This window comes from Mauremys mutica, chromosome 6, assembly GCF_020497125.1.
Source record: "Mauremys mutica isolate MM-2020 ecotype Southern chromosome 6, ASM2049712v1, whole genome shotgun sequence".
In the NCBI taxonomy this organism is placed as follows: Eukaryota; Metazoa; Chordata; order Testudines; family Geoemydidae; genus Mauremys; species Mauremys mutica.
This window is the reverse complement of record NC_059077.1, coordinates 79,814,546-79,825,887: the sequence shown is the minus strand read 5'-3', so window position 1 is coordinate 79,825,887 and position 11,342 is coordinate 79,814,546. Positions and strand designations below refer to the sequence as shown.

At 49.6% G+C, this 11,342-nt stretch overlaps 1 protein-coding gene across 1 annotated transcript; it reads right to left on the bottom strand.

Moving 5' to 3' along the window:
- Positions 1-7,332: 7,332 nt before the first annotated feature.
- On the bottom strand, positions 7,333-9,796 carry LOC123372962 (tubulin polymerization-promoting protein family member 2-like). Its single transcript, XM_045021660.1, has 4 exons — positions 9,645-9,796; positions 8,319-8,495; positions 7,992-8,145; positions 7,333-7,602 (listed from the first exon to the last, which is right to left on the bottom strand). Exons 2-4 carry the CDS (start codon positions 8,486-8,488, stop codon positions 7,420-7,422), a joined length of 507 nt encoding a protein of 168 aa, XP_044877595.1. The 5' UTR covers positions 8,489-8,495; positions 9,645-9,796; the 3' UTR covers positions 7,333-7,419.
- Positions 9,797-11,342: the final 1,546 nt, after the last annotated feature.

Sequence of the window (11,342 nt, the reverse complement as noted above, 5' to 3'; positions counted from 1 at the left end):
GCAGTACACACAAACACAAGTACAAAGCTCACAATTTGTTCCCAAAGCTCCCACAGCTGCTTCTGTGCCAGCTTTTTTTTTTTTTCAAAATAAAAAAACCCTCTTGTATTTGTTTACATAACTTTATACCAGGAAATTATTGTGCAATTCTTTTTAGTTACATCCAAACTGTTCCTTTAAAAAAATCTGACTATTTTATTCCTATATATTAAATTCCTAGCTGTTCAGTTTGTTCAGCAGATACTTTGTTATAGTATATACTGTATACAATGCATACAGGCTGTAAAGTAATCCTGAAATCAAGCCTCTGATTTATATTTCTGGAAATCTAATAGCTGATCTGAACTCTGTCTGTTATGTACTTGCTGTGTTCAGCAGAACTGGGGGGAAAGTTAAATGTTTTCTATGGGAGTCAAAATGTGTAGCTTTCTTCTGCTTTGAGACAAAAGAAGATGCCATTTCTTATGATCAGCTTTTTTATTCATAAGTTTATTTCAGGGCCTTGAGGGCCATTGCCACTGTAAACCGAGACAAAAAGAGACATTTTCTGTGACGTGTGGAAGAAAGAATGAAATCTTAGTTACCAACAATACTAGAATATGAAGATTATTCCCAGAATGCTGCTGTTGTTTTTTTGGGGGGAGTGGGAGGGTTCTGCAAGAGCAGAGTTTTTGCATGGCCATCTTTTAAGAAATCCAGACGAGCTGGAACACCTGGGGTTCTAGTGTTGCTCTTTTCCCTGGGCGTTAGTAGAATTTTGTCCAAATGGTTTTACCAGTCCAGCTGGTAAAAAGGTCTGTGTGATGCTAGAAGAGTCTCTATCACTTTGGAAGAGTGACAGTTCACAGGCAGGGCGCAATTATGCCAGAGCTCCCCTCTGTAGTTCCTGAAAGGATCTCCTCACAGACAAGGCTCCTCTCAGGCTACGTCTATACTACCCGCCCGGGTCAGCGGGTAGCATTCGACTTCTCGGAGTTCGATATATCGTGTCTCATCTAGACGTGATATATATCGAACTCCGAACGCGCTCCCGTCGACTCCGGAACTCCACCACCACGAATGGCGGTGGCGGAGTCGACGGGGGAGCCGCGGACTTCGATCCGGCGGCGTCTGGACGGGTGAGTAGTTCGAACTAAGGTAGTTCGACTTGCGTACCTTAGTTCGATTTCCCGCCCCCCAGTGTAGACCAGGCCTTAGTCTTCGGCGTGGTCTGCTCCACCACAATGGGAGAGGAGAGCACAAACTAAGGCCTGTTCTACACTGGGGGGGGGTCGAACTAAGGTACGCAAGTCGAACTACCTTAGTTCGAACTACTCACCCGTCCAGACGCCGCCGGATCGAAGTCCGCGGATCCCCCGTCAACTCCGCCACCGCCGTTCGTGGTGGTGGAGTTCCGGAGTCGACGGGAGCGCGTTCGGAGTTCAATATATATCGTGTCTAGATGAGACGCGATATATCGAACTCCGAGAAGTCGAACGCTACCCGCTGACCCGGGTGGGTAGTATAGACGTAGCCTGAGAGGGTGTTTGTCAAGGCCCCCATGCACAGAACACACTGCTGGAGTGGCAGGACAGCATACTCACACACAGTTCTCTGCTTGTGTGTGAGGTGGGGGTTGAGGCCTCTCTCCTCCTGGATGGCTCTCAGCCCATTGAAAGAAGGGGAGCTCTGGCCTGCAAAGGAAGGAGGCCTCATTCTTCCCAATGAGCACTGAGGGCATGCCCTATGGGGATGGCTCCTACCATTACCACCCAGAATGGGGCAATGGTGTCCTGCAGCCTCTGAGTCACATTGACTCCCAAACACTAAGTACAATATCAGGCAAGCAGAGCTGTTTCGGGAAGCAAATAAGAGTGCCAACAAGGAGGAATAAGTAGCTATGAAATATACCGGTTGCAGTTGCCTGCTGCCTGTATAAACAAAACACGACTTTGCCCTGGGAAACAGAGTGACAAGAGAATGTTCTATAATTGATTGGTTCCTCTGGTGCAATAGCTGTTTTGGATAATGTCCTCTTCTCTCTTAATGTACATGTACTTTGCTTGCAGTAGTGTACAGGACATAACGTACTAAAACAAGCAGCAGTGAGGACAGATGCTGTGTGTTGACTATTCAGAGTTCTGCCATAAAATGCAAGGATGAGGCTTGTATTTTCCTCCATATGTTCTTAGTTTATTTCCCCTACTATTTTGAAATATCGTTCGTGCTTCTTGCTTCTCCAAGAAAAATACGTGGGTCTGCTCCTCTTTGCACTCAGGGATCTCAAAGCACTTTACACCAATATGGTAACTAACCCTAACTACATAGGTTAGGATTATATTAAATAGTTAATGGTTCTACAGTGGCTGAAAATGTAACTGATAAGAATTTAATATATTTAAACATATACAATATTTAAAATTCATATTCTATTTGCAAACAAATACTATGTAAAGATGGAGTTAAGGGTGAGAGTATATAAATTATAAGCTCTTTGGGTAGGGGCTCATTTTTGTTCTGTTTGTGAAGGGTCCAGCACAATGAGGTCCTGTGAGTAGGGGTGCTACAGTAATACAAATGAATAATGATAATAGGCAATTATTCCCAAACCAAACATCAAAACCCTGTGAAGTTCTGAGTTAAGCTTTGACATTAAAAGATATATCCAAATGTGTTAAGGTATGGAAACATAGTAGAATAGAGGGCAGAGAGCAATGACAATCCCAGGGGAAATCCTCCCCTCAAACCCTTCAGGCCCCCCACTGCCTCCCTAATTGAAGTTTTTACCCCCTCTCCTCACATCCAGGGCACCTTCCCCCAGTTTAGGAGGGGAAGTCATATGAGGGTAGAGTCAACGGTCATGCCAGAAGGTGAATGTGGGTAATGAAGGAGGATATTCAAGGGAGGTTGGTACATGCTGTATCTCATGCCCTAGCTGAAGTATTTGAAACCTCCAGAGCTGCCTGCATCGAGGGACAGGAAAAAATAGCAATAAGCCGCCTTTGTACGCTGGTCATGCCTTGTCTCACCAGCCGGGTTGCGAAGGGGCACTATGTAGCTAGGCATGCCACCATACCCTGGCTGTGCCCTGTCGCCACAAGGGGGCACTGTGAAGCTGCAGCTGCCACCCTCATTACCTTGGCAGTGCTCAATCTGTCAAACCTCATACCAGGGAGCACTGTGCTGCATGCGTTACTCCCCTCCCTACCCACTCGTGTTGCTTCTCCCGAGACAGACGCTAGGGGATGCTGTGATTCCTTGGCTGCATCACTTCATACCCTGGTCATCCCTGCCTTTCTAGATTACTACTAGGGGGTTCTGTGTGGCTGGGGCAGCTGCTCTTCATAGCCCAGCTGTGATTTGGCTCTCCCTCATAGATAGTGGGTAGCATAGGCAGGGGAAGGCTGTGCCTCCCCAAACAGCCTGGTGTGGCTCCACTCACACTCTGACCTGCCCCCATGCTCCCTCCTGCCTGCTTCAGTTCCCCTCCTGCTCTTCTGTGGCTGAGACTGGGGCCTGTGCACACAAGGCCCAGGGCTGGGTGCATGCTGCCCATCCAGCACTCTGGAGTTGGGGGTGCTCCCACGCCACCTGGCCATGTGTTCTGGACTCCAGCAGGGGAGGGGCCTTGCACGGAGGCGAAGGGGCCTGGGGCTAGCCTCCCCCGATGGTGCATTCACCGTCCACCCATACGCTCCCTTCTTGTTCCATGGCACTGGTTCTCAAACTGTGGCTCAGGACCCAAAGCAGGGCACAACCATCTTTGAATGGAGTCACCAAGGGCGGGTGGGGCTCAGGTTATAGGCCCCTGTGTGAAACTGAAGTCCTTGGTCTTTGGCTCTCCCCCACTCAGGGCCACAGGACTTGGGAGGGCTCAGGCTTCAGTCTCCCCCTACTGGGGGTCATGTAGTAATTTTTGTTGTCAGAAGGGGGTTGTGATGCACTGAAGTTTGAGAACTCTTGTTCTATGCCGTGCATAACTATGTGTAGGGGAGGAATGCATTCATAATCTAAATAGACACGATAGACTAAGGGCCAGTTTTTCTGCTCAATTACTGATGTGTAAACTTGGAGTCACTCCACTAACGTGAGTCGCGTTACTCCACATTTACACTGGCATTACTGAGCTTGGATTTGGTCTATTGGGTGGGAGAAAATAAGATTAGTCCAATTTTATACATGGGGAAACTGAGGCAGAAAGCTGAAGTGATTTGCTTGCGGTCATACAGGAAGTGTGTGGCAGAACAGCTAAAGGAGTCCTGACTTATCCTCTTGGTTATCATGTAAGAGCCCACTCCCCATAAACAGCTGAGTCCTAACTCCTGGCTTCCCGCCTGTTCTAACCACTAAATCACACCAAAAGGTGGAATCAAGACTACCCCTCCATGTTTCATAAGCCCTATATTGCTAATCATCTGAAAAACTCAGCCATAGCTGCACTCCCCTCTCTTTCCCCTTAGAACAGAACCCAGCTGTATTGACAACCCAGCTCAGCAGCTCCTCCCATTGGCTTTCTGCCACTCTCTGCAGCACTCTAGAGCTGGCTGCATTCCTGTTCCCTTCATACCTAGTGAGAGCTTTGATAAACATAAGCCTGAAAATAGAGCTGAGGAGTCCACCAGACAGCAGCCAAAAACAGCATAGTGTCAGGATCCTGCATTAGGCTGGCCTAGACCTGTTCATGTTTGGGTGGGACGCCTCCAGTCCCACATCCAGGTATTTACCAGCTGTCCTGCCCCCGGCAATCCTCGATTTGGGAGTAGGGTTGCCAACTTTCTAACTGCAGAAACCCGAACACCCTTGCCCTGCCCCTTGTCCCAAGGTCCCACCCATTCTCCAAGGCCCTGCCCCGGATCACACAATTCCCCCTCCCTCCATTGCTTGCTCTCACCCCCGCCCCGCTGCTCACTTTCACCAGGCTGGGGCAGGGGGAGGTGAGGGCTCTGACTGAGGGTGCGGACTCTGGGGATGAGGGGTTTGGGGCCTTGGGGGGGGCCTGGGCTGGGGCTAAGGGGTTTGGAGTGTGGGAGGAGATAAGGGTGCCAGCTGGGGGTGCAGGTTCTGGGGTGGGGCTAGGGATGAGGGGTTTGGGGTGCAGGAGCGGGCTCCAGGATGGGGCCAAGGGTGGGAGGGGGTTTTTGGCTGGGGTATAGGAGGGGGTGTGAGGTATAGGCTGTGGACGGCTCTGGCTGGGGTGGCTTAAGGGGAGCCCTTAAATAGCAGCCACACCAGCACTGCTCTGGCATTGCCCAGAGCTCAGAGGCTGCCCTCTCTGCCATGAGTCCTGGACACATGGCTTGGCCAGTGCACCAAGGACAAAAGTTTATCCTGTTCTCTGGAATGTGGCGGGGGGACAGGGAGCAAATTCCCCACAAGTGCCACACATACATAGCCCACTGCTGCCCCTGGCTTGCTGCATCCCTCAGTGTAGCCCAAATCACAGCAGCTCTAGGGAGAACGCTGCTGCAGGTCCCCTCCTCATCCCCCCCCCACCATTTGCAGTGATTCCCAGCCCCTCTCCTTTGTCCCCCCAGTCTGGCCACTCACTGGGATCACCACACCCAACTGCTGCCTGACTCTGCTTGGATCCATTCGCAGGAAGAGCAGCCCAACTTTACCCCCATGCGTCTGCGCAGCCCATTGGGGAGGAGATTGACAAGTCCACAGCCCCTTAGCTGCTGGTTGCAAGCCCGGAGCTGCAGCCCCCCAGGAGCAGGCTACGGGACAGCCACTGGCAGCTCATCCTGGTCCCCTACCCTCACACCAGCTTCATGTAATCTGTGGGGAGCTGGGCTGGCTCCTCTTTCTGCTCCTGCTGGCTGCGGAGCATTCATCGCGGCAGGGAGGGGGCCACCATGGCAGCTGCTGTCTTTCCAAGCCCCTCCGCCGGGATCCACCCCCTGTCCACCAGGGCTCACACCGCTCCTGAGCTCCACCGAGAGAGCTGCTGCAGGCCCCCACCTTACCCCCCCACCCCCAATCAGACTTTTAACAGCCTGGGCAGCAGTGCTGACTGGAGCTGCCAGGGTCCCTTTTTGATCGGACACCAGGAACCCCTATTGGGGAGTCAAACACACACTATTCCTGAGGGAATTCTGTGCCAAAAAAAAATAAAAATTCTGCACACAATATTTTTAAATTCTGCACATTTTATTTGTCCATAAATAAATTTGGAGGCTCCAGCACTGCAGTGGGGTGAGAGAGCATCCCGTAGCTGCCCCCAATACAGAGTTGGTGGTGAGGCTGCACCCAACGCTGATAAAGCACAAGGGCCAGACCTGTCCTAGAAACACCCCAGGGCCCTGCCCCTCCATGCCAGGTGCACCAAGATCGCAAGTAAAAAGAACAGAGTCTCATATGCACACCCAGCCCTGGCCCTTGATCCAGGTGTAGGCAGGCAGGCTCAGCCCGGATCCAAGTGTAATGAGGCTTAGTGTGAGGGAAGCCAGATGAGAGGGTTCTGTGTGGGGAAATCTGGATGTGAGTTGCCTGGAGGGAGTCTGTGTGTGGGGGGTGGGGGGGGGTCCAGATGCACATGGGCTGTTGGGCAGTTCCAGGTGCAGGGGGATAGGACTCTGTAGCAGGGTCCAGGTGAAGGTGGTTGGGGCTCAGTGGGGGTGGGGAGTCTGGATTTAGGGAAGATAGGGCTCAGCACGGGTGGGGCTGGATGTGGGGGGGCTTAGTGGGGGAGCCAGGTGCAAGGGAGGCTCATTGGGGTGGGGTGGGGTCAAGCGCAGGGGGCTCAGTGGGGGGGGGGTCTGGGTGCAGGGGTGGGCTCTGGATGCAGGGGATGAGGCTTAGCAGGGTGGGGGTTTGGGTGTAAAGGGGCTCAGTGGGGAGGATGTGGGTATGGGCTGGATGCATGGGGGTTGGACAGATGGGGGAGCAGCTCCCTGTACAGTGACCTCTCCCCCATGGCTGAGGAACGATGTGGGGCAGACAGTGGAGGGGAGGGTGCAGAGCTTTCTGCAGCCGGGGGAGGTTTCTGGGGGTAGATCTGACCCAGCCCCAGCCCAGCTGCCCTGTGAAGGGAAGAGGAAGTCCCATCCTCCCCCAACCCAGCCGGAACTAGCAGCTGAGCTCAGCACAGGGTAGGAGCCTTCAGCCAGGTCATCCCCAACTTCCCCCACCCCCACAGTAATTTATCTCTCTGCCCATTGTTCCGGGTGCCCAAATGGACACACCTGTGGTGCTGGGGAGGGGCACATGACTACTCAAGACTTCCCTTTGCTTCCTTGTGAGAAGTCACTTTTTCTGCAGAGACGCAAAGACATCTGTAGGGGACATGAATTCTGCGTGCATGGAGTGGCGCAGTATTCCCCCAGAAATAACACACACACAAAGAAGCCAAGGTGCAATGAGCATGAGATGTTTAATGGCCTCCCTCCTAGGTTACAGGAGAGGACAGGGTGTAGGGCTCCCTAAGGTGCAATGCCAGCTCTAGTGTGTCTTGTCATAGGTGCCAGCTCCCTTGTAGGCCCCAACATAGCCACTGCCATCGGTCACGTCTTCACGGCCAGCTATCCCTTTTCCCTTGCCACTCTCATCAAACCGTTCCTTGTGGGAGCCTGTGTATTTGCTGGTGTCTGTCAGTCTATCAACCCCACCAGCTGTGGTGGTTTTCTGTAAGAGACAGGACCCAGCAAAAGTCAACAGAATTGAGGGTGGAGTTCACAATAGTTTCAGGTCTATCCCAAAGGGTGGGGCCTGTGTGGGGGTTGTACTGGGCTCATTCCTGCCTCAGGGGGATATAATATCTCCATGAAGCTCATATTAGGTTAGTTCCTGCCCTGAGTGGGGTATTATCTCGCTATGGTGGGATGACTCACATTATGCTCATTCTTTCCCTGAGTGAAGTGGGATCTTGGGCAGGTGGAAGGGAAGAAGAGTCCTCATAACAAGTTCATTCCTGCCCCAAGTGGGGTCTGTACAGATGGCAGGGAGCTCTGGTGCTGGGGTAGGGAAGTAAGGGGTGCCGGGTTTGGGACATCTTAGGGAGAGCTGGTACTCACCGTTACACCCACGTTGGCTGGTTCCTTGCCCTCCATCAGTGCATACACAGCCTGCAGGGCCTCCTCAGGAGACTTGCCCTTGAACCGCTTGCCACACAGCTCCTTCATGGCCTGCTGGAACTCAGCAAAGTTGATGGTGCGAGCGCCTTTGGTCCTGCAGTGAGAGGGGAACAGACATGGGAAGTTACTGCAGCTCCTGACCCAGTGGTGGCAGCAAAAAGTCCAGAACATCCCCACTGCATTCACACTGGGGAACCAGCTCTTCTCCCCTCTTTGTTTTCCCCTCCCTTATCTGTTGCTCCCATCTCTTCTCCATTGCCCACGCACTTGACTTTGTTGAACACAATATCGACATCAGTGCTGGTCACAGCCTTCCCGTCCATCACACCACAATCCTTCAACATCTTGGAGAAGTTCTTGCCCGTCATATCATTGCCAGTGGCAGCCGTGTCACCGTACGTGGCAAATTTACGGAAGGCTTTCTCCAACTCCGACATCCTCGGGCTAGGGAAAGAGGGAGACTGTTAGGATGGGCCTCCCCACCAAGACATCACCACTACAACCCCTTCACCCTGAGACTGTTGTTGGGGGTCATAATGATATTAGCACAAATACAACTGGAATTTAGGAGTGGGGTGTCTGAAGAGAGACGAGAAATGGGTGGGGGTTATTTCTAGAGAGTTGGGATTTCAGGAGAGGGTGTACGTCAGTCTTATTCTATTAAAATGTATAGATATTGGGCACCTAAATCCTCTGGACAGCTTTGGAAACCAAATCCATAGTCAGAGCTCCAGCATCACACAAACCTTGGGATTCCACCCAACGATTCCTGCATGGTCTGCTTTCTCCACCCCCTCCAGTGAATGACATTGGGAGGTCAGACTATAGCTACCTATTTAGGCCCCTATTACCATAGTATCTGAGCCTCACACATCCCTGAATTTAGCCTCTGAGGGAGGGAATTATTCCCATTTTATAGATGGGGAACTAAGGGATGGAGAAATGAAGTCTGAGATTTTGAAAGCTGTCTAAGCAATTAGGACATCCAATTCCCATTAAAATTAAATGGAGACTGGTTTTCAAATCCCCTTAGGCAGATCTGAAAATCCTAGTTTAAGTTTTTGGCTGAACTTAGAATGAAACCCAAATCAATCAAACTCTCCCTCTCACTAACTCCCCAGATATAGCTCTTTAGCCTCTTCTGACCCTTTGTCAATATTCCATTAATCGTCAATTGATTCAGACTCAGGACTATCATATTTAGGCTTGAGAGAGAAAATGTATGAACCATGCCAGGATTTTCAAAGCGGTACAAGGGAGTTGGGCAAACCGATTCTGTTGATTTTTAAAGGTATTTGAGTGTCTAATCTCCTTAGGCTTCTTGGAAATTTCCATCATGTCCTATTGACACCCACGTCCCTTCACCCACTGGTTCTGTCCTTCAAGTTTCTTCAGAGCTGATAGGGTTTTTAAAGTACTCCCAATGCTTCTGGAACGCTAAAGGAAGAACCAGATTGCTCACCTGGGTAAATCCAGAGGCACTCATCTGAAATCCCAATGTAGTGTCTCTGGATTTAGTCCAGGGGATTACTAAAATCAGAATCGATCCCTTTCCCCTCTAATAGTGACTCCTTATCCAGAGGCTGGGCTAACCTGTGTGGGCAGATATTCCTGGCCCTTTGTCTGCTTGTTGCGTGTTTCTCCTGGGAGGAGGTCAAATACTTTAAGCTCAGAGCACCAAAGACTGGGGATTCAGGCTGAGCCACCTATTGTAACCTCATCGGTTGCTTGTGATGTCATCACTTGCCCCACCCACCTGAGCGCTGACATCAGTGTCACAGGGAGAAAGCTAAAAGCAGTGATGGTATCTGGGGAGTTGGGTTGAAGGGTGTGAAATTTTTATACCCTACTACACATTATTTTACAACATTATTTGGGGAAAAATAAGGAAACGGATTCCCCACCCAGGAGCATCCCCTAATGCCAAAACACTTGCAATGAAAGCATGGCTCCACTGAAGTCAACAGAAAAACTCCCATTGTCTTCAGTAGAGCCAGGATGTCCCCCTCGCACACTTTGTCTTCTAATCTCAAAACCACCATAACTCATTCCTAAACATACAGAGGAGCTTATCACTGCTCTTCACAGCCCAAACAGTTGGTAGAAATCAATCAAAAGGTGATTTTCCTTGCCTTTCTGGCTCCAGCACTTAATGTCCTAGAAAAAGTTGGATGAATTTCCAGAACTGCAACTTTGTAGAATAAAGCAGCTCTCTGAGCTGAAAGACTAAAAACAAGAGACAGATTTTTGCCCTTCTGAAGTCACATGGACATATGACTCATTTCGCCCGTCTATGCATGTGTTTTATTCCTACTAATGTTAATGGAAATCATTGGTGTGTAACAAAAGGAGAATCAGTCCATTAAAGTTTATTCTACTCTGAAAAGGGAATTTATACTAAAACTGTGAAAATAATTTTTTTGGTTCATTGGCAATTTTGAAAAGTAAACCAAAAAAAGGGTTCTGTTCACCTCAGCATGCATGTGCAGAACTGGCAGTTTCTAGATAAGCAGTCTCTAGATAAGTATTTCTGATAAATTTAGTCCGTGTTTATGTAGCATAACATTGGGACTTTGTTATTAAAACACATATAAGTTTAACTTTCTGGTTGGTAAGGAATATTACGAGGCATAAACAATGCTCCTCTAAAATGGGAAACGCCAGACAGCTCATCCAACAACATAAATGTTTCCTATCTCAACCATGACCACCACTAGCACAATGTACACTGTGCCAAGCAATAAAATACTCCTCACTATCACTTATATGGAAACAGTTTTTTTTAAAAGTATTCCATTAGTGGGAGCCTCACACCCACATACGAGAGTAGAATGTGTCTGGAGTTGTTTTAGCTCTTACAATTGAAAGCTGTATCTATTTTTTCCTCGGCTCAGAGGTCTGAAAACTCACAGATAAGACCCACTTCTTAGTAAGAATAAACTGTGAGATGTTTTTGAGATTAAAGTTGCGGCTTCAGGGAGTTTCACAAATCCACCGGACTTTGGTATTATTATTTATTAGGATTACAATAGTGCTCGGAGGCCACAATCAGGACTGGGGTTCCACCGTATTGAGCATTGTATTCCCTGGGTGTTTGATTTTATCTTTCCAGCAATGTTAACTGATCTGTTTGAAACCTTGTACAACCAGAAAGCTTCCTATTGACTAAACATCTGAGGAGGCACAATGGGTAAGTAAATTAACTATAATTTACACAGAGAAAATGCCTGATCTTGTTCCCAGTGAAGCCAATGGTAAAACCCATACTGATTCCAGTGGTGGAGGTTCAGG